This window comes from Xyrauchen texanus, chromosome 22 (assembly GCF_025860055.1).
Source record: "Xyrauchen texanus isolate HMW12.3.18 chromosome 22, RBS_HiC_50CHRs, whole genome shotgun sequence".
Lineage (NCBI taxonomy): Eukaryota > Metazoa > Chordata > Actinopteri > Cypriniformes > Catostomidae > Xyrauchen > Xyrauchen texanus.
The window spans coordinates 2597656-2622385 of record NC_068297.1 but is presented as its reverse complement, the minus strand read 5'-3'; the positions used below and the strand labels follow the sequence as shown (position 1 = coordinate 2622385).

General features: G+C 39.6%; 1 protein-coding gene across 1 annotated transcript in view; it reads right to left on the bottom strand.

Moving 5' to 3' along the window:
- Positions 1 to 24730, bottom strand: part of LOC127662439 (cell division cycle 5-like protein) — an 82239-nt gene that overhangs the window by 29815 nt on the left and 27694 nt on the right. The window contains 2 exon segments of the mRNA XM_052153609.1: positions 788 to 891; positions 3231 to 3451. Coding sequence (XP_052009569.1) covers positions 788 to 891; positions 3231 to 3275 — 149 coding nt within the window. The 5' untranslated portion in view covers positions 3276 to 3451.

Below are 24730 nucleotides of genomic sequence, written 5' to 3'. Positions count from 1 at the left end.
TTTCTCATTTTGTCTCTCATATTTGAAGTGTACCTATGATGAAAATTACAGGCCTCTCTCATCTTTTTAAGTGGGAGAACTTGCACAATTGGTGGCTGACTAAATACTTTTTTGCCCCACTGTATAAGTGTATTTTGTATATAAATGTATTTTGTATATAAGTGTATTTTTTCTCTTGGTTATATTTCTGTGAGTGCATTAAAGAAAAAATACATTTATATTCAAGGTCTATTCTCTTAAAGCAAGTCTAAATATCTTAAATGTTGCTTCTCAAGTAAATGTATCTTGCTTTAAGGATTTTTTAGACAATTTTAAATGGAAAACAAGACAAAACAAAAACGCAGTGTTTTGCAGTGTATAATGGGGCAAAGACTCTCTCACCATTCTGTTCACTTCAATCCATCTTTAAAAAAACAAACTGTCTTTTTAAAAATAAATGTACCCTTTCTCCCAATTTGGAATGCCCAATTCCCACTACTTAATTGATCCTCGTGGTGGCACGGTTACTCGCCTCAATACGGGTGGTGGAGGACAATGCTCAGTTGCCTCCGCTTCTGAGACAGTCAATCCACGCATCTTATCACGTGACTCGTTGTGCATGACACCGGACACTCACAGCATGTGGAGGCTCATGCTACTCTCTGATCCACACACAACTCACCACACGCCCCACTGACAGCGAGAACCCCTAATCACCACCACGTGGAGGTTACCCCATGTGACTCTACCCTCCCTAGCAACCGACTAGGGAGGGCAGACACAGCCTAATGCACGGATATAAACTCACCATCTGGCTTTACACTGTTTGGCTGATTTGCGGTGCAGCAGAGAGGCGATTCGAGACCACTGATTTTTGCCATATTTCATCACAGCTGCTTTGAGAATCTCATCCTATTATTAAAATCACACAAAAACAACGTGTATTATTATTGAGATTTCATATGCAATTTACAAGCACAAATAAATTCCCTCAAATGTTATGAGGTCAAAAAAGCTGATACATTGATAGCATGTAACACTGCAGGACATGTTAACTGTCCATATATAAATATAAAGCTGTAATGCAAATACGCATTATACTTTATTTTGCATAAGAAATCAAATTAAATGCCACCTTATATATAAAATACTGTATATGCAGTATTGGGTAAGTTACTCTAAAAAAGTACTTAATTACTAACTACAAATTACATCTACAGTGTATTTATGTTACTGTACTAATTACTCTGTCTGAAAAAGTAATTGAAACTGTTCTTTTAAATAAATAATATAAAATCAAATACATTATTCATGAACTGACCAAAGAATTTAAGGGGGCAGCGTTAAAATAGAAAATTATAGTCTATACATTATTTAACGCAATTACGTCAGAAGTAACTGTAATTAAAGTACTGAAAAATTAAGAGTAATCCCTTACTTTACAATTGTACAATGAAAAAGTAAAAATGTAATTACAGTAATTAATTACTTAGTGATGCATTTCACCAAACATTGTGTATATGTAATTGTGTTAATGTTCTAATTTCTGGCTAATATTTCAATTCCAACAGTTTTTCACAATTCCCGACATTTAATCATAAAAAACATTCCCTGTTTTAGGTCAGTTAGGATCACTACTTTATTTTAAGAATGTGAAATGTCAGAATAATAGTAGAGAGAATGATTTATTTCAGCTTTTATTTCTTTCATCACATTCCCAGTGGGTCTGAAGTTTACACACACTTTGTTAGTATTTGGTTGCATTGCCTTTAAATTGTTTAACTTGGGTCAAATGTTTTGGGTATCCTTAGACAAGCTTCTCACAATAAGTTGCTGGAATTTTGTCCCATTCCTCCAGACAGAACTGGTGTAACTGAGTCAGGTTTGTAGACCTCCTTGCTCGCACATGCTTTTATCAGATTGTGGTCGGGGCTTTGTGATGGCCACTCCAATATCTTGACTTTGTTGTCCTTAAGCCATTTTGCCACAACTTTGGAGGTATGCTTGGGGTCATTGTGCATTTGGAAGACCCATTTAAGACCGAGCTTTAACTTCCTGGCTGATGTCTTGAGATGTTGCTTCAATATATCCACATAATTTTCCTTCCTCGTGATGCATATATTTTGTGAAGTGCACCAGTCCCTCCTGCAGCAAAGCACCCCCACAACATGATGCTGCCACCCCCATTCTTCACAGTTGGGATGGTGTTCTTTGGCTTGCAAGCCTCACCCTTTTATCCTCCAAACATAACGATGGTCATTATGGCCAAACAGTTCAATTTTTGTTTCATCAGACCAGAGGACATTTCTCCAAAAAGTTAGATCTTTGTCCCCATGTGCACTTGCAAACTATAGTCTGGCTTTTTTATGGTGGTTTTGAAGCAGCGGCTTCTTCCTTGCTGAGCAGCCTTTCAGGTTATGTTTATATAGGACTTGTTTTACTGTGGATATAGATACTTGTCTACCTGTTTCCTCCAGCATCTTCACAAGGTCCTTTGCTGTTGTTCTGGGATTCATTTGCAATTTTTGCACCAAACTACATTGCCACCAGACTTGTGGATGTCCACATTTCTTTTCTGAGGTCTTGGCAGAATTCTTTTGATTTTCCCATAATGTCAAGCAAAGAGGCAGTGAGTTTGAAGGTAGGTCTTAAAATACATCCACAGGTGCACCTCCAATTCAGTAACACCTCCTATCAGAAGCTAATTGGCTAATTGTCAAGTTGCTTAAAGGCACAATTAACTTGGTGTATGTAAACTGACCCACTAGAATTACGATTTAGTCAATTAAAAGTGAAACAATCTGTCTGTAAACAATTGTTGGAAAAATTAATTGTGTCATGCACAAAGTAGATGTCCTAAACGACTTGCCAAAATGCTAATATGAAATATGGGGAGTGGTTAAAATATTAGTTTTAATGACTTAAGTGTATGTAAACATGACTTCGACTGTAATATAGCATCCATATATGAAAAATATCATTCGTTCACAACTTGTAAAAGAAAATATGTTATGTACAATTAATAATAATACTTAAAAATACACAAATTGTGTGAATTTATGTATATTTTGAGAAACTCTGGTGTTTATATGAATACAAATCTATTTTTAAACATGAAACTGCTGCAGTAGCGAGAGCTGAAGACATACAAATAGCTTAACATACAAAAATGCATTAAATGCTTTTAAATGATTAAAACACTGATCATTTATGCAGTTTTAATGTTGTAATCGTGTGTTTCGTAAACAAACCTCAGTGTTTCTCCACACGCCTCCTTTAATCATAATCCGCGGCATGATGGCGATTTTAAGTCTTCACACACACTTCTGCTGGATTCTCGAATAAATGAAATTAAAATTAGGTATTAGAATTAAAGATTGTTTATTGATTGACACATGAGAAAGAGCAATGGCTGCAGAGCGGCTCTTCTTCGACGTCGGGCGCGTTCATGTCTTCAACTCAACAGCGCCTCCTAGAAAGAGGAAATGACATGATTACTGTTGTAAATAAATCAGTGTCTTTGTGGACTTTATTTTATTAGCGTTTGACGAGATTTGAAATCCAGATTGATTTGAATGTTTAAAAGGAAAGTTTGTAAATATTACGTATCTTGGCCACCATCGTAAAGATTTCTAATCACATTTTTATGGTGGCCCAGAGGTGCACAACACAGAAACATTAGCAAATAAAAGCTGACAACACAAAGGAAATCAAATAATAAAGCACAACGAAATTAAGCCATAGCACAACAAAAATAAGCCAAAACATAATGGAAATACCACAACACAGAGAGCTTAATTTTTTATTTTATTTTTTCTTTTAATTTTATTGTGTTGCCGCTAATTTCCCTTGTGTTGTGGCCTTTCCGTTGTGTTGTGGCTTGTGGGAGAGAAAGCTGAACCGAAAGTGTATAATCACGTGATCATTATAACCTCACATAACCCAGTCAACTCATGCATAGCCTCACATGACCTAGAATGAGTGGAGGGCTGTGAGTAACCCACGCGTATCTGCCAACCTCCATTATATTAAAACAGATAAGAGGCTGATCAACATTAGTGGGAAGACAATGGTGTGATAATGATGTCACAGTTTTTAGAAATACTTCAATCTAAGGAAGCAACAATAAGAGTGCCCCTACACTATAAAAGATGAAGCCCAATCCTAAGTTCAGTCGTTCTCGAGACCAAGACTGTGTTGTGATGTTTTGGACCTCACTCTACAATAAACCCATATTCTGCATTTGCTCGAAGCCTCCAGAGTCTTTGATAATACTTCGGCTGATTCTTTGTGTTGACCCACGACAGGCTCAATTTAATTGTGCTGTGGTTTATTTCCATTGTGTTTTTAACTTTTGTTTGCTTTACTGATTTTGTTGTGTTGTGCACCTGTGGGCCACTGTACATGCCAGGGAGAGTGATGCCCCTTGGCTTGAATGACATGCCCCCTGGATGGTCAGTTAAACAGGGGGATTGAGTGAAACTGAAGTCTGGAGCAGGTGTGACAACCAGTCCCTCATGGACAGTGAGCGAAGTCATATTAATGAGGGGGAAATCCATAGGTGTAGATTTAGGTGGGATGATAGGGACAAGCAACTTTCAGAAAATCTGAAATGTCCCGACCAAAATTTGGGCAATTTTACCACATAGAAAATACTTAATTTTATACTATGTTAGGGGGCCTGGGTATCTCCACAAGTGAAGACGCTGACTACCACACCTGGAGTCGCAAGTTCGAATCCAGGGCGTGCTGAGTGACTCCAGCCAGGCTTCCTAAGCAACCCAATTGGCCGGTTGCTAGGGAGGGTAGAGTCACATGGGGTAACCTCCTCGTGGTCGCTATAATGTGGTTCTTGCTCTCGGTGGGACGAATGGTGTGTTGAGCGTGGATGCCGCAGAGTATAGCGTGAAGCCTCCACACATGCTACGTCTCCGCGGTAATGCACTCAACAAGCCACATGATAAGATGTGGAAATTGACTGTCTTAGACGCAGAGGCAACTGAGTCACTACGCCACCACGAGGACTTGGAGTGCATTGGGAATTGGGCACTCCAAACTGGGGAGAAAAATAAAAAAATCTAAAATATACAGTTTTTCTTTTCTTTTCTTTTTTTTACATTTACATTTATGCATTTGGCAGACGCTTTTATCCAAAGTGACTTACAGTGCAATTATTACAGGGACAATACCCCCGGAGCAACCTGGAGTTAAGTGCCTTGCTCAAGGACACAATGGCTGTTGGGCTCGAACCAGCGTCCTTCTGATTACCAGATTACCAGTTATTTTTAATAACTATTAAATGTCCTTAGTATAATTATTAATTACACGGGCACATTTCCGCATTTTCTTAATACCAGCATTTTGAATATTATCCTGGCTATATGTCCCTACCAACTTTCAAACCAAACCTACACCATTGGGGAAACCTATTGAGAGAATTATAGATGATACCAGAGTTTCCAAGTTGGATTTGAAAGGGGAGTGTCCACATGAAAGATGATGGGAAACAATGATTTTGCCCAATTATCTCAACCTGTGGCTCAGGTGGTAGAGCGGGTCGGCCACTAATCGCAGGGTTGGCGGTTCGATTCCCGGTCCACATGCCAAAGTGTCGTTGGGCAAGACACTGAACCCCAAGTTGCTCCCAATGGCAGGCTAGTGCCTTGCATGGCAGCTCTGCCATCATTGGTGTGTGAATGGGTGATTGAGTCAACTAGTGACTCACGGTTTAAGCAAATAATGTAATAATTGGGGCAGTGGTGGCTCAGTGGTTGAGGCTCAGGGTTACTGACCAGAAGGTCGGGGGTTCAAGTCCCAGCACCACCTAGATGCCACTGTTGGGCCCTTGAGCAAGACACTTAACTCCAGGTTGCTCCGGGGGGATTGTCCCTGTAACAAGTGCACTGTAAGTCGCTTTGGATAAAAGCGTCTGCCAAATGCATAAATGTTCTAAATGTTCTAATAATTTGTTAGATACCATGCATTAATAAATCATACATGTTGTGTATAAGTGATGCAGGTTTATTCACCTATATTTATTCACTGGTACAAGAGAAAAAGAGCTTTTGCCGTCATTCATTGTGTAATTGTTTCAGTTTGGCTTCTTCCGTACTTTGCTTCCCAGGCCCACTTAAATGCAGCATAATATTCCATGCAGTCGCTATATTAATAGGAGATCATTAAAGCTGCATGCATAATATTCTAGATGATTTGCAAAATGTGGTTAAAAATAGCTTAGATGTATAGATGGAGCACACCACAGAACACGAATACACTGTGGTCAAACTCAAAGTACATTTATTAAAGGAATATTCCAGGTTCAATACAAGTTAATCTCCATTGACAGCATTTGTGGCAAAATGTTGATTATCAAAAAATACCTGATTTTCTTTAAAAAAGGCAAAAGTTTGGGTTCCAGTATAGGATATTTAGGGGTTGATGTATTTAGACGGGAACCGTTAACGTGCCCGCATTCTCACCCTATTATATGTAAGGGTATTTGGTATGCTAAATTTAGAAGGGAATTTAGGGTCTCGAAATATGTGAGCTATAAACTAAATTAAACTGTCCTGATTCTACATTACTAGGTAATGAAATGCATAATGGAATTAGTCACGTTCGACAACCATAATAAATGAGATAAATGACAAATAACTGGATTATTTGTCTGAATAAATTCTCCACCATTAAAATCGTAACTCGTTGTATCCGCTCACAATTTCTTCTATTAGGAATTAGCTTTAATAAGTGAATTATGATTAATTCACTTATTGGAGTGATATTATTCTAATGGCTTATTGAACATAATATCACATGTATTTAGGTACAGCTTTGAAGCGAAATCTTTTAGAAACAGGGATGAGATTATTTATCAAAATATACCACAGTCACATCGTCTTTGAACATAGACAAACTTTATTGCTATTCTAAACATAAATCTAATCTAACAGATATATACATGAGACAAGAGTGACAGAATGTGAAATAAATGATCAATACTGTGAAAATGACCTTTATGGAGTCTGTTGAAAATGCCTTAGGAACCATTTAACCATATTTGAGTCTACATCGATTTGCTATTGGATTACCCAAAGTATTTAACTAATACACCAGCACGTTGAGCACAATATTGGATATGTACTTGCGTGTAGTGGTGTTTCCTTGCGTTCTTTGTGTGGCTGGGTTCTTGGCTCTTGGTTGAAAGTTCATTCCGTCAATGTTTTGGACCTCTGTAAGATCAGCGTTATTGTCTGTATGAATGATGAGTTTGGCTTTGAAGCGAGGCCTTCTCATGGACCATAGAGAATGAGAGTTTTCCTCGGGACTTTGGGTCCCGAGCTTCCTTGGACCTCACATGGCATAGGTCTGGTTCCGATGAGATCAAGAGAAGACCACAAGAGAAGAGTCAGAGCGAAGTCTGAGCAGTCAGACAAGCAGAAGATGAAGCATGTGAAGACATTAGAGAAGAAGAAGAGACCGTGTTCTTCCTGTTTGGAAACATTTGAACTGAAATTGGCCGCATCCCCAAAAGTGTCCTGCGCCAATCAGAAGTGACTTTTCAGAGTCACATGGTCAACTGGGCTGTCTTTTCTGACAGTTGATATATGGTCCTTTGTTTCAGATTCGTACAAATCTACCGCTCAAAAATAGTGCATATATAATCATGAACTTTTATATCATGAGAATGGTACAAGAGACATGATATTCATTGTCATCAGTTTCCTCCATGTAACTAAGCGAGCGTTTGCATATCAAATTTGACATTCTTTCATTAATATTTGTACATGTAGGAAACAAAACATGAAAACCCTGGTTACAAATCATACTGCTTAATTCATTGGTTATACAACATGGATAAAGCATTACACAAGTTTTAACTCTTTCCCCGCCAGCGTTTTAAAAAAAAGTTGCCAGCCAGGGTTTTTGACGATTTTCGCTAAAATTTAATGGCCCGCAGAATATTTTCTTCCATGAATATATGAAGATGCTATATATCAAAATAAAGATCTGAGCCTCTGCTTTTAGGCAAAAACAACGATTTTATTTTATCTTCATTTGTTCTTTTTTTATTGCCACTTGAACAGAGGTAGGTTTTGTCAAAAACAACATTTCGGACAAAAAGCTGAGAAAAAGGCATTTTTATCAAACAAGTGCTTTAGTATTAGTATGGTGTTCCACTTCACGTTTGAGACGATCGTAGTCTGTTTCTTTGATCAAAGAGTTGCGTACTCTTTCAAAACATGCGCGCTGGTCTTCCTTACCGTATACCACCTAAAACACGGATACCCGGAAAATTCCGTGTTTGGCGGGGAAGCATTTTTCATAAAACCCGGAAAATTCCGTGTTTGGTGGGGAAAGAGTTAAAGAGGTATATCAGGCTATAATCATTAATTTGTCAGTTATACAAGTTACCACATTTCAAAGCAATTGTCAGTATCACCTAGCAAGACGTGGATTTAAATGCATTCTGTACATTTTAGAAGGTTAAATCGGTAAAGTACTGTGACTTTGTGTGAGATGTTTCTGGATTTAGGAATGTCCTTTTTAAGATGCTGTTTGCTGAACCATGATCACGATGTCACGTGATCTGGTGAGTCTAAGTGTAGCAAACTGGTTTATATCGGAGGACAGTGTGTCCTGAGCAAACCTGTCAACATTTAGGCACCAAAATCCGGGAGACTTCTGAGCTGGGGGATGCTGGATGGGAGATGCAGGCCAAATACATACAAATTGTGCCGTTGTGATTTAATGTGCTGAGTAATGTCATTTTTCCCACCAGGTGCGATATTAAAATCAGTGTGACACACTTTGCAAAAGGCGTGAGCATTGTCGATATGGCTTTTAAATTTATATGTATATATTTTTATTTTTTCTCGCCAAAGCACCACCTGAGCATTCTCCTCCCATCTACCAGTGATGCTTCATTCAACTTCCTGTGCAGATATAAACAGCGCAACTGGGTTGTAGGTTGCCAGGTTGAGGTCACAAATGGGTTGAAATTTGTGTCGATTGTGTGAGTAGGATGAGTTTCATTCAAGATCTGGCAACTGCACAACCTTGGAATAATATTTTGATGTGATTATTCATATAACGAGGTTTGGGCCATACAAATTAAGGGAGAAATAACAAAACAGGAGGGGGATGGGAGATGAAATACGGGAGACTCCCGGGGAAAAACGGGAGTGTTGACAGGTATGGTCCCGAGTCTCTCGGGAACTCCAAGAGTGTGTGTGTTTTATCTTTTATTGCTTCGACCTTTGAACTTAGGGCCTCTTTGCAGAGAAGTTTTCAAGTCATATGGGATCCAGACAAGTCTCTTTGTTAGTTTTATTGGCCAGATGTGAAACTTACTGGCACACAAAGTCTTTCCATTTATGACATTGTGATATTCCAGGATTAAGATTGGGTTTGCCTAGATTCAAATCACGTCATTTCAATTCAAATGTATAACACTACACCAGTGAAACACTCACAATGGAAATCAGTGGGTCAATACGTAAACGTTAAAGTATAGCCACAAGACATTAACCATATGTGTGTCAACATGATTTTGGTGTGAAAAAATCACTTACTAACTGCATCTGTGTAAATGTATAGCCCCATTCATCGTACAATACAGATCCTCCATTCAACTTGAGACACAAGAACTGAACATCAAAAGTGTGCTGGACATTTCTACTCAAACTAAAACATGTCCTAAAAGATGACATGTCCCATTGAAAAATCAATAAACAATGAAACCAGACATTAAAACTCAGTCTTTAAGAGGCAAGTGATTGCCGCCAGACATGATAAAATACACACAAGTGTTCGAAGGAGAATTCTTAAGTAAATCCTGTGAGCAGGTCATCTTTTCTGGCTGCTAATGAAGACAATGAATACACCCCCAGGAATGGTTTCTTGCCCTTAAGCTGAAGGGAAGTGAAACGAGCGTCTGAAGAACAGAGATAGTGTGAGGGACAGAGATAGCAGGATTGATCTGTGGGCACTGGATTTGAAGAGGCTTCTCTCCAGGTACAAATGGATCTGGAGTGAATTCAGAGCCTTGGGCAAAACTGCAAAGGAAGCAAATTTCCCTCTGCGCTCTAAGTCTCTTTACATCAACAGAAGTGCAAGCTGATGCTTTATGCACTGTGGAAAAAATGACTTTGTATAGCAAAACACTTATTTTTATAACCTAGAATGTGCCGTTTGGTGTAGCTAAAACAGTATCTGTATATAATGTGGACATTTGCAATTCAAATAGATTTTATGATTTTCTGAACTTTTCTGATTACTGAGATACGGCTCGGTGAGTCTCATTTAAGCTGCATGATTTGAGGTTAATTAATGTCCGTAGAAAAAAAACAGAAAACGTTTTTTTGATGACAAAGGCAAGATGAAAAAGATGCATCTTAACAATAATCAAACAGTCATTATAAGAACATACTTATGACGAAAAACCTAAAATTGCACAAAATTGGGTTTTTTATTATTATAAGGGCGAGTGAAACGGGTGCAATCTTTGGTGGGAAACTTAAGGCAAAAAGGTTGAGGGCTTAAGGCAACAATTGGAGGGTAATGCCCCCCCAAGCCCCCCCTGTTGCGAAATCGTATAATATTGCACAACTTGGAACGCACAAATTAGTACGACTTTTACAAAAGCCAATCACATGTTTACCTCATCTTCTTCTAAACCCTAATATTTCCTTTATTCCGTGATCCACTAAACTAATTTAAAACATTTTATAGTTACGTTTAGGTTTGCATCGAAAGACGTTTTGTCTAAAACGGAAGACGGGATATATTGCCGCTTACAACCATACGAGGGAAGCGTCTTGTATGAATCAGTCCGAGGTTCATGGTGATTATTTTTATTGTGTTGTTTAATCTTATATATTACACATATACATCTTTAATACGTTTGATAAATAGTTGCAAGTTCAGGATATTCGAATATTTGGTTAAAGTTTGGTTTGTTTCCCTCCACTCCTCCCAGTACAGGATTGGATACAATTTTAAACATTCCCTTACATTTGAAGAGAGTCATTTCTAATGTATAAAACACGATAATGTCGATAAACATTTAAAATGTTGTCTGAGGCATATAGTAAGGATGTCAGGCCTAGTTTTGAAATGGCGGTTTTTGGAGTGCCTGAGCAAGGTGTGGTCATGACGCGTGCACTTTTGCATGCCTTTTGGCTCGGAGAAGAATATTACTTGATTGGAAATCAAGTAAACCACCTTTAGTTTCACTCTGGCTTAGTGAGGTGATGCAGTATGGACTCCAATGATCTCATATATTTAAAAAGGCGTAACTCTTCCCCCAAACTAAAATGAATAGTGAAATTAATGGATAACGCAATTGGACACAATGTGCTAACAATGATGTCAATCATTTCCTCACTGTTTGTAATATCAGAACTTCGAGTTTTTATTTATTATGTTTATTCACTGTTCATTTTTTGTATTATTATTTATTGTTTTGGGGGGGTGGGTTGTGGGTAAGCGGGAAAAAACTATTTCTGTATGTAATATATCACTGTTCTTCCATCAATATAAATATTAATTAAAAAAAATAAAAAAAAGGTTTGGTTTGTCAATTTGCAGATTATTGTAAAAAAATAAAATAAAAAAAAATACCATTTAGTCTATTAAATTACATGCCATTTTAGTCAGAGTAATATTGAAAATATTTGGTGAACTATTCCTTTAAGATAAGAGTCAACCATATGAAGACACACACACACGCACGCACGCACGCACGCACACACGCACGCACGCACGCACGCACGCACACGATGGCAGAGCTGCCATGTAAGGTGCTAGCCTGCCATTTGGAGCAACTTGTGGTTCAGTGTCTTGCCCAAGGACCCTTCAGCATGTGGAGTCATGTGGGCCGGGATTCGAACCGCCAACCCTGCGATTAGTGGCCGACCCGCTCTACCACCTGAGCCACAGCCGCCCCAAAAACCAAAAGGTTGAACTGTGTTCTCAAACGGTGTTTGTTCGCCAGTTGGGGTAAATGGCAAATTGCGGTAACAATGAAATATAAGGACATATTAGGAAAAATAATGACATTTTTGTGAAAAGGGAAGGAAAAAAACCTGTGAAAAGTAAAACTGCATCCATCAACGTTCTTAAATGAAATGCAAAATTCATACGGACTACAAGAATGAAATATCTCAGTAAAACATCTTCTTGAACCCATGACTCTGGGATTGCTAACATGCTAATCGTTGAGCTACAGGAAGATATTTTCGTGACGATAAAGTCTCAAACTTTTCATTCCTCTGTGCTTGAAGGTTTGATTCTCAGTGTGAGGAAGCGCTGTAGTGAACTGGGATGTAAGATTACACCGAGAAAATCGGATTTAGAGCTTTTAGATATAATCTACTTATAGTCATATTGTGCCACTGAGCCTAGCTCATTTAAACCAATAAACGGCAAGAGCTCAAAGTGAAATTCAACAGCCCAGGAGGAGAAGTTAATCTGCTTGACAAAACAGCAAGAATAATCCATTATATTTATGAGCACATCGGATTATTATCATAAGAATGATGAGATTTGATAGACAACAGACGTAGAATTGAGATATTCTGAACATTTTCATGTGTGTATTTCATTGTTTTTGCCTTCAATTAAAATGGCCTTATGTTCTTCTTAATGCATGTTTCTGGTCTATTGTGAAATGTGAATGACTCCTAAATGCAATAAGTTGCTTTGAATAAATTCACAGTTCGCCTGAAATCATGTTAAGCAGTTACTATAACTATTTGTCCATTGCTTGTTGCTATTGTTACATTTACATTTACATTTATGCATTTGGCAGATGCTTTTATCCAAAGTGACTTACAGAGCACTTATTACAGGGACAATCCCCGGAGCAACCTGGAGTTAAGCTCAAGGACCCAATGGTGGTGGCTGTGGGGCTTGAACCAGCAACCTTATGATTACCAGATTACCAGTTATGTGCTTAGACAACTACACCACCACCACTCCGCCTTGTAGCATTATCTGAGTGCATAATCATAATAAATGGAATTACCTTTAAACCAACTTTTCCATGCTCATTCCCTTTTCTATCCATGCGGGATGTACATTCAAAAAAGGAGTGTTGATGTTGATTGTTGATGTGGTGTGGTGGTGGCGTAGTGGCTAAAGTGCAGGGCTGTTAATCAGAAGGTCACAGGTTCTAACCCCACAGCCACCACCATTGTGTCCTTGAGCAAGGCACTTAACTCCAGGTTGCTCCGGGGGGATTGTCCCTGTAATAAGTGCACTGTAAGTCGCTTTGGATAAAAGCGTCTGCCAAATGCATAAATGTAAATGATTAAAAGGAGAATAAAATCAGAACAACACTGTTCATAACAAGAGAAATCTAATAGGCTCACAGTCTTGCAGCATGACTAATAGTTCTTCTGGTATTGTCGGGCCGCTGCTCTGGAGAATTCATTGATCAGAGCGGAAATAAACCTGAGAGACGCCAACAGAGACCCATTGTTCACACACAGGTGCTGCGGAGTCATTAGCATACAACAGCCTGGACTTCTACAAGAACAACCAACAATGAACACACTGAATCATGCTCATGTCTTAAATATTACCTTTATAAAATGGATGTTTCGAACCCTTTAGGACTGTTAGGCGCTAGCCTGCCATTGGGAGCAACTTGTGGTTCAGTGTCTTGCCCAAGGACTCTTCAGCATGTGGAGTCGTGTGGGCCGGGTATCGAAATCCTGCCAACCCTGCGATTAGTGGCCAACCTGCTCTTCCACCTGAGCCACAGCCACCCCAAAAACCAAAAGGTTGAACTGTGTTCTCAAACAGTGTTTGTTTGCCAGTTTGGGTGGTAAGTTGTCACACCATTATTGATGCAAGTAACTAGTGGAACATGTTGTTTAAATGTTGCAATTTTATGCAATTCATTCATTACAATATCTACAATTGGTTGATATTTTTGTATTTTATGTTTCTCATATTTGCTGTTTTATTACATTTTGCACTTGCATAAATTATTTTACTGTTATTCACTTTAAATAGCCCATAATATGCTATTTTAATTGCAGGTTCCCATTGAAGTAACATACTCCATATAGTGTAACAACATGCCCCATTGTAGGGGTCAACATACTGTATTTACGGTAATTAACTGTATTATTTTCCACCCCTGGGCAATAATGGTGGAACTGTTCAAACGCTTGTTTTAATGAATATTCCAGGTCAAGCATCTTAAAATCCACGATCCCGGATCCGGGATTTAAAATTACGTCAGTAATAATGATACTTCCAATTTTAAATGTATGCGGAGGAGTTATGAGCTCATATCTGGTACCATTTGAAAGCTTAGAATGTCTACTTTCTTGAGATATGCATCACTTTGGCATTTTTTTTTACACTAAGTAACTTATTTACAATAAATTACATAGTTCCACCCATCAAAAGTCGTGTCATAATTATGTGCGTTTTTGAATACGCATATTTCTCATATCGCTCAAATATGACGCACATGTACAAACCATGTATCAAATGAAAGCTCTCATTGCCAGTAAGAAGTTCCAATAAGTCTTTTTATTGAGGTATAATCACATATCTAATACACTTCGAATGAATCATGAAGTATACAATCAACATTTGTAAACATACAAGTGAAATTATTGAATATTTGCCGTGCTACTCGCACTAGACAGCACAGTTAGCCACAAATGCTACATAATCCTTATTCTCTGCAAAATGAGCCGTTTTTCAGTGTTTTCTGTGGTTGTGTGCCCAAGTAATCCCTCGAGTGCAGAAACACCACAAAGTAATGTTATATGATATTCAACAATCCAGGAAAATATGTAAACATCCGATCCGGATAAAGCATATATTGCCGTAAAGCTTAGACCCTCCGCTTTCCGGCAATGTCTCTCAAGATCAAATAGACCAATCAGGGGCTGTGATATTGCATCCAGACTGTGAAGTGATCACTAGGTAGGTTACGTCATAAAACACACAGACGCCTCTCACCAGACACCAGAGCGCATATTTACCACTTTCAACAGTGTTTTATGTAATGACAAAGGGTTTTCTGTAAAATTACACTGGGATTTTGCATTTATAGCACTGTATATGGGTATGGGGAGACTTTAGATTTGGGTAGGCGGAAAGTACACCAAAAAAGGTAATATTCCTCCCTTCAAATAAATTGAAATAGATATTAAACAAAACATGATACAGACAAAATTCCTTTTTCAGGTATTTGCTGACATCTAGTGGAAACAGCCAAAACTGTCTGCTTGCTGCTAGGGTTTACAGGGCTTGAGTTATACACTTTCAAAAATGAATTTATATAAAAAAATCAAAAAGCGCCTCTTTTTTAGGAGGGTTATTACTGTTCAGACAACATATATTTAATTTTTTTAATTTTTAGCAGTGTTTTATGCAACTTCAAAGGGTTTCCTGTAAAATGACACCAAAACTGTGTATTTAGGCCAAAGTATGTGGGAATGGGAAGCTTTTTAATTTGGGTAGGCCAAATCCAGGCGGAAATCCCCAAAAATGGCAAGGATCTTAAGAGGTTGCTAAATCGCCAACATTTGTAGCATAATGTTGATTGCCACACAAATGTGTTCCGACCCGTCCCTTCTTTTCTTTTAAAAAAAGCAAAAATGGAGGTTACAGCGAGGCACTTACAATGGAAGTGAATGGGGGCCAATTTTTGGAGAAATGCGAAGCTTATAATTGCATAAAAGCACTTACATTAATTCGTCTGTTAAAAATTGTGGTAAGTGATTTTATCTCACAAAAATCATTTTAACATGCATATTGTTTACCTCTTGTGGCTATACTTTTGAAACAGTATTTTAACGTTTATGGATTGGCCCCCATTCACTTCCATTGTACAGCTGCCTCACTGTAACCCAGATTTTTGCATTTATTTTTTTATTAAAGAAAAAGAGGTTCAATGTGAAGTAATGTTTGTGGTAATCAACTGTATGCCATAAATGCTGTCTTTTAAAAACAAACCTACCCTGAGAAAAATTCACTGGCATAGTATGACAACAAGGATTAGCACCTCTAAATCTGAGGCCATGGTTCTCAGCAGGAAACCGATGGAGTGCGTACTCCAGGTAGGGAAGGAGGTATTGCCCCAAGTGAAGGAGTTCAAGTACCTCGGGGTCTTGTTCACGAGTGAGGGGACAATGGAGCGGGAGGTTGGCCGGAGAATCGGGGCAGCGGGGGCGGTATTGCACTCGCTCTATCGCACCGCTGTATCGAAAAGAGAGCTGAGCCGGAAGGCAAAGCTCTCGATCTACCGGTCAATTTTTGTTCCTACCCTCACCTATGGTCATGAAGGCTGGGTCATGACCGAAAGAACTAGGTCGCGAGTACAAGCGGCAAAAATGAGCTTCCTCAGAAGGGTGTCGGGCTTCTCCCTTAGAGATAGGGTGAGGAGCTCAGTCATCCGTGAGGAGCTCGGAGTAGAGCCGCTGCTCCTTTGCGTCGAAAGGAGTCAGTTGAGGTGGTTTGGGCAGCACCTAGGGAGGTGTTTCAGGCACGTCCAGCTGGGAGGAGGCCTCGGGGAAGACCCAGGATTAGGTGGAGAGGTTACATCTCCACCCTGGCCTGGGAACGCCTCAGGGTCCCCCAGTCAGAGCTGGTTAATGTGGCTCGGGATAGGGAAGTTTGGGGCCCCCTGCTGGAGCAGCTGCCCCCGCGACCCGACTTCGGATAAGCGGTTGAAGATGGATGGATGGAGTATGACAACAAGCCCCAGTGAAGGCCTACTTAAAGTGACACTGATCATTGCATTATAGTGTTTGACCACAAATATCCCCTCAGAGACTGTAAAGGTGATCCTGAAGATCCTGAAGTGTGGCATTTATCTGTCATTTGGGGCTCGACTTGTGCATTTACATGCACACCAATATGCAGATGATGACCAAGTATCATCAGTTTATTTAGAAAAATCTGACAATGCAAGAAAATCACATTTACATTAGATTTGAAATCATCAGGTAACTCTTAGCTTTTGACACCAAAATGTAAACAGTCATGCACGCAACACTCGCACACACTGAATAAACCGGTAAGAATGCCGGTAACGGTGTTTATAGTACATCAGTGCCGATTCTGGGCGTTTCCATGACCACACAAGTTGTCGGTTTATTAAGCATATAAGCCATTTAAAACCATGCATGTAAACGCACAGTGTCTCAAGCTGTTCCTCAACACAATTTTCATGGAATAGAGTTCACCCAAAAATGGAAATTCTGTCATTACTCTCATACCCTCATGTCGTTCCAGTCCGGTATGCTGTTATTATTCAATGGAACACAAAGGAAGACATTTCAGAGCAATCATTATGTGGTTCTTTTACATACAATGACAGTTCTAAGTGACCAAATCTGTCAAGTTTCAAAAAGGACAAGAAACATCATGAAAGTACCAAAATGGTGCGTTCACATACAACACGAAGCTGAGCGTTTCACGTGGCGCGATAACATATAAAGTCAATGCAAAGATGCGAATAGATGCAAATTTGCATGGGGCGGCGCGAATTACCATATCCCCTAAAACATGGTATTATCATGGTACATGTCCAAAACATGGTATTTCGATGGCGCGATTCGAACACGCGAAATTGCTTCATTCGCACGAGGTGAAAACTTTCTTCGCGTTGTATGTGAACGCACCATAATGGCTCCGACACAGTACATGACTTTCAAATATGTCGGATCGTGGTACCGTTCATATTACACAACTGTCTGTCTTGTCATTGAAGTCGTAGCATTTTCAAATGACATGATGAATCGGCGACAGGGGTGAACACATTACAAGACATTTCACTGTTGACGAATCCCCTGACGACTCTGCCTGGACTCCAAATTACGTTTCACAACAGAGTACATGCGAGAAGTGATACGAGATACGAAAACAAATGCACGATCATATGTTATGCGTTTCAGAATGTGATGTGTATGTTTTTAATCATATATTTTATTGGTTACAATATGAAAAATGAGCTCCTACTGAACAGTCGACCTATTTGCTTCCCTGACTGTCCAAGAGAATTGGCAATCTCTCTCCAACTCTTCTCTTTCTCCACCGGTTGTGCTACAGTTCAGATGAAACATCAAATAGACGCTGGTGCTCCTGCCAATGTCCCACTTATTGTTCCTCCATTTCTTCAGTCCAATTAGACTTTCTTGATACCACATGCTAGTTGATGTTCTGTTGCAGGTACATCAGGACTCCTCCCACTGAAACTTCCCGTACCCCGTTTCCTGCTCTCTCATTGGCTGTAGGTACATTTGTATTAAGTCAAAACATATTTCACATTGCACGATTTGGAGTCGCAGACGGGTCCAGATATTTAACATTGTAGATATCTCGCTGACATCGGCGACACGTTGGCACGCTTCTCTCAAATCGCGTCTTTGATAGTTCACACATTGCGTTCACCGCTCACGGGAGCGAGCTCCAATTTCCCCACGATTTCAGGCTTTTGTCGGCGATCTCCACAAAACTGTCGGCGAGCGAAAATCGTGTAGTGTAAATTCGGCATAAGAGTAGACCATAAGACTTGTATGCTATATTCCAAGTCTTTTGAAGCCATAGGATAGCATTGTGTGATGAACAGATGGAAAATTAAGTCGTTCTTCACTCTCAAATCATTGATCAACACCCAAATCAAACACTGTATCCGTCACATCAATAACATCAAACTTCATTTGCTCTTTCCTCTTGACATTTAGCCACAAAATACATTTACATTCATGCATTTGGCAGACGCTTCTATCCAAAGTGACTTACAGTGCACTTATTAAAGGGACAATCCCCCCGGAGCAACCTGGAGTTAAGTGCCTTGCTCAAGGACACAATGGTGGTGACTGTGGGGATTGAACCAGCAACCTGATTACCAGATTACCAGTTCTGTGCTTTAGACCACTATGCCACCACCACTCCAAATACACAAGAACCAATGAAGTTTGATCATATTGCTCTGTATTTCCTTCAGGTAATGCAAACCTACTTTAATAAAAAACTGTTAATGTAAAACTGTTCTTGATCTCTTTGCAAGGTCTTATTGCACTCTCAGATGATAATGTAATCAGAGTTTGCTGTAAAAATAGGCGAATGCATGCAGAAGTGGCAAAAATAATCACAACTAATCAACCAGCCTGTTTTATTCATATGACAGGAAATTAAAAATGAAAACATTAGGATACTTTGCAATAAATGTATCAATCATACATGGAGAAACAGAGAAACCGGCCATCTAAATTATAGCACATTGATGCTAATTATTACTCTGTCAGAAACCACAGGATCCATGTTTACAACCCCAATTTGTTTTGTGTTAGCGGCAGCTGCGTTATTAAATTATAATGCGGTGCCTCTGAAATGCCGTCTCTTTGGGCCTATTACACTAATCTAATTATTCAAAAAGTTTCAGAAAATTCTCCAGGCATCTTTTGTTGCTATTATTTTTCCATCTGAAACACAAACAGGACTTGCAAACTTGAATTCGGTCTGTTCCCTACATTAATTGTAAATGGTCTGCACTTATATAGCGCCTTTTTAACATTAGCGGTTACCAAATCGCTTTACACTGTGACTCATTCACCCATTCACACACCAATGACGGTAGAGCTGCTATGCAAGGCCTGCCATTGGGAGCAACTTGGGGTTCAGTGTCTTGCACAAAGACACTTCAGTATGTGGAGTTGTGCGGGCCGGGAATCGAACCACCAACCCTGCGATTAGTGGCCGACCCGCTCTACCACAGTCGCCCGAAACCATATGGATAGCCACATTAAGCTAGCGTATGTTTTCGGAAGACTTGTAATAGCAAACAAGCCAACTGTAATGGTACTTTTTTTATTCTTTTTGTTATTTTTGGAACTGAAGAGCCCTTTGTCACCATTCACTTTCTTTGCATGGATTTCTTTGCTTTGCTAACATCTTCTTTTGGATGAATTATCCCTTTCTAGTTGGCCAGTAACAGAGTTGTGGTGTTGGGTGTGTCTGCGAGACTCGTTGGTTGTGACATGGTCATCCGTGGAGCTTCTCCAGATTTCATGAAGATGTGCTACACTGCACAGAACACTGACAACAGCTCCATCGAGACGGCCTCAGGCAAACAACTGTCAGACTTGTCTAGCAGCTGCCAGTCACACTCACTCATTCCAGCGTTTTCTACGATCCCGGCTGTGACAGTCCTGCCTGTATGGATCCAGCTGAAGAGACATCTAGAGGAAGAATACACATCCAGGAATTCTGGGCAGCATGTTAAACATGGGCTGTAAGTTTTAAAGGGTTTGGAGGGGCTTTTTATTCTTTTAAACCTTCAGGCAAAGAGATGCTTGTCTGTGATAGACACCACTTCAGGGACAATGTGAGCACTTGCTTTGATGTTTTTCCACATAAAAACACAATAAATGTCAAAGTATATTCTCAGACTTCTACTTGTTTTGAGATTCATATTATACCTGCTTGTCTTGGCTTGTTATAGATAAAGAATTGACAGTTTTTCCAAATAATGGGCTTTATGGATTTATTCTGTCCTTAAGCTAACAACTGAAATTCATTAGTAAGTTTGTGGGACATAAATCATCATGACAGGTCATTACTAAAGAAAAGTACAGAAAAGAACCATGGTACTGAAATGTTTTTTAGACAAGTACAATGGTAATATCATGATTTTAAATGTGTACCATGGTAATACCAAGTTTTTTGGACATGTACCATGATTATACCATGTTTATGGGGGCTACGGACCATGGTAATACCATGTTTTTTGGATATGTACCATGATTATACCATGTTTATGTTGCTATGGACCATGGTAATACCATGTTTTTTGGACATGTACCATGATTATACCATGTTTATGTTGGCTACGGACCCTGGTAATACCATGTTTTTTGGACATGTACCATGATTATACCATGTTTATGTTGCTATGGACCATGGTAATACCATGTTTTTTGGATATGTACCATGATAATACCATGTTTATGTTGCTATGGACCATGGTAATACCATGTTTTTTGGATATGTACCATGATAATACCATGTTTATGTTGCTATGGACCATGGTAATACCATGTTTTTTGGATATGTACCATGATAATACCATGTTTATGTTGGCTACGGACCCTGGTAATACCATGTTTTTTGGACATGTACCATGATTATACCATGTTTATGTTGGCTACGGACCATGGTAATACCATGTTTTTTGGACATGTACCATGATTATACCATGTTTATGTTGGCTAAGGACCATGGTAATACCATGTTTTTTGGACATGTACCATGATAATACCATGTTTATGTTGCTATGGACCCTGGTAATACCATGTTTTTTGGACATGTAGCATGATTATACCATGTTTATGTTGGCTACAGACCCTGGTAATACCATGTTTTTTGGACATGTAGCATGATTATACCATGTTTATGTTGGCTACGGACCATGGTAATACCATGTTTTTTGGACATGTAGCATGATTATACCATGTTTATGTTGGCTACGGACCCTGGTAATACCATGTTTTTTGGACATGTACCATGATTATTCCATGTTTATGTTGGCTACGGACCCTGGTAATACCATGTTTTTTGGACATGTAGCATGATTATACCATGTTTATGTTGGCTACGGACCCTGGTAATACCATGTTTTTTGGACATGTAGCATGATTATACCATGTTTATGTTGGCTACGGACCCTGGTAATACCATGTTTTTTGGACATGTACCATGATTATACCATGTTTATGTTGGCTACGGACCCTGGTAATACCATGTTTTTTGGACATGTACCATGATTATACCATGTTTATGTTGGCTACGGACCATGGTAATACCATGTTTTTTGGATATGTACCATGATTATACCATGTTTACGGGGGCTACGGACCATGGTAATACCATGTTTTAGGGGATATGGGAAGTTTATTGACTGCATTGAATTGATTATTAATTGATATTACTGCATCAATAAACTTATATTTCAAAGAGAAGTGTTTTGGCTTGGTTTGCATACACATGTGTCAAAGGCTGGCAGGGGATGCCAGTGCTCGGATTCAAGCCTTCGTTGTTTCCTTTTGAATATTGATGCTCTCCGGATGTCGATTTTTTTAAGAGAACAATCTAATAGAAACTGTTATACTGTCTGGTTATTACTCCCTTCCAGGGTGGTGTCCCGGCGATATTAATAAAAAAAATTATTATTATTGTAATTGAATCTGTTTTGAATACTATTCTGATGCTAGTGAAACTTTATAATATGGCACTTTTTGTACCAATGTCTCCTTAAGAAGATTCGCTTATGTTTTCCTCTTTTGTAAGTCGCTTTGGATAAAAGCGTCTGCCAAATGAATAAATGTAAATGTGATTGTGGTAGGGCGGAGGGTGGGGCCGGGTCGTGATCCTACACACCCGGTCCCGTATTAGGCTAATTATGCCTTCGTGAGGGTTAAAGGTCGACTGAAGAGGATCGTGCGGGAGAGAGAGATCGTTTACGGACATGTCCGTCATGTGTGTGTTTGTGTCTTCTTTTAAGTTTATCATTAAACCATTATTTATATTGAAAAGCCGGTTCTCGCCTCCTCCTTGCCCATCTTTAACCGTTTTACAGTGATTATGCGAACACAGTTACTTCCTAGTTTCAACGTGGGATCTGATCCCTGTTCTCCTACACCACTAGGGCAACGCACTTCCGATCATGCCACAAAGGAAGGTAAACATGCTTGAGCCGATGCAAAAATAACCGACTTCACGAGTGATCATGTTGGAACAACGGTATACTGTTTACGAACATTAGAACATTACCCACACCGCTGGGACTGGCGATAAGAGGAACATTTAAATATGAGTTTCTTAAAAGTTTACGCTGGTGAGCTGTTTCAAACCACCGCAACAAACTCAAAAGCACCTTCTTTTTGGTCAGATTTCGTTCGAAATGACGTCACACAAATTCTTTCTTCGTCGTCGCTAGTAATGTATTGATGCATCAAGCCGCTTTGCATAGAAATGTCGGACGAAATGCAGAGATGCAAATGTGGTTAAGTATGATCCGTACATTTCTTCTCGTGATCCACTGTCGTTCACAGAATTGTGTTTCTTCCTGGAAGACATATTTGACTTCTGAATCACAGAGCATCACTCTGTTCACATCTGGATTGTGCGGAGATCTCAGTGAGCATATGACATACTCACAGGAACTTTTTAAAAGATTATCTGAGCCTAATGTAGCCTTGATGTATCTGCACTTATATATTCAGTCTATTATTACCAAATGGCTGGCCTGAAATCCACCAGAGAAAAATGAACCAATGTCACATTCAAAAAGGATATTAAAGTCCTTTCATAGAAATACTGTTCTGCAGCGATGATTTTGATTGTCATTAAATAGTAGATAGTTGGTAATTATAGCCGAATAATGATTATGCATTATAAATGTTTGACTGCTTGACGTCTATCAGGATGGAGAGATTAAATTCTCAGTGAGAAAGTCTTTAAAATTATAGTACGATTTTTGGCCCGAAAAACGCTGTAGGCATTGTTTTAGCATCCAATTAACTAATTTAATTATACAAATCAGATAACAGCATAAACATTTTAACAATGTAATTTTCACAGCACTATTTGATATCTTGTATTAGGTTATGGATGATGCAGCAGACATACTATCTGACATACTACACTGAGAATACTGTATCGTTTGCAGTTATCTTACTATACTTATAATCACTGTTAAGTCAACAGTTTTATATTGTAACATCATTTCTGGTTTCATTATGTTATTTACAATGCTTCATTCAGACATTAGGGACACAGTCTTGTCTTTTTAATTTTTTAATACTTGTTTTGCATCAGTCATTATATCACGAGCTTCATGATAGTTTATAAACATGGTGTCTGTGTGTACATGCATGTCTGTGTTTCAGTTGGTGTGTGTGACTTTTTTAGCCAAGCAGTGTGTGTTAGTGAGTGTCAACAGTGCTTTACAAACAGAACACCTTATCTGAAGTTGTCAGACTCGCAGGCAGCTAAACCTCAACAACACATCCATGTCATGCTGGTCGACAGCTTTAAGCTCAGGTGCGCTTTGTCTGGGAGAAAATTACGAAATCTCACGAAAACCTGTTGTAAAGGCAGACGGTGATCGACAGTTCGAGAGTGAGAGAGAGATTTACAGGCAGCTGCTCTGCGTGTTTATGTTTGTGTGTTTTTGGTTCTGGTTATCATTAAACTCTACCAGTCAAGCACAGTTCCTCCTCCTTTCCATTGAAATGCTTTACATTGGTGCCAAACCCGGGAAGGAGGAGGGATGTCTGTCGCAGGGACTGTCATCCGCTGGGGGACGGAGTAGCCTGACTGCAGAGAACGGCCGCCGTCCACGAGGCGAGTGGGGACTGGACTCCACTACCGCCTGGAGCGAAGGAGGCGCTGCCAGGGGTGGAGGAGTGCCCTGCCATCCCCCAGAAACGTGGAGAGGTCGAGAGGACCGCCGTCTGCGAGGGGGGGAGGGAAGCGACTCCCCGACCGCTTGGAGCAGTAGGGCCGCTGCCAGGAGCAGAGGAGAGTCCCCACGGATCACGAGTCCACTGGGGGTCAGTCTGACTCCGATCCACCCGAGGAGGAGCGGCTGCCATCTGCCTGAGAGGGTGGAGGAGTGATCGGGGACCATGTGACGGCGCATCAGAGAACCGGCTGCAAGTAATTCAATCTCTCTCTCTCAAACTGTCATCACCGGCCACCTTTATCCCTCGCA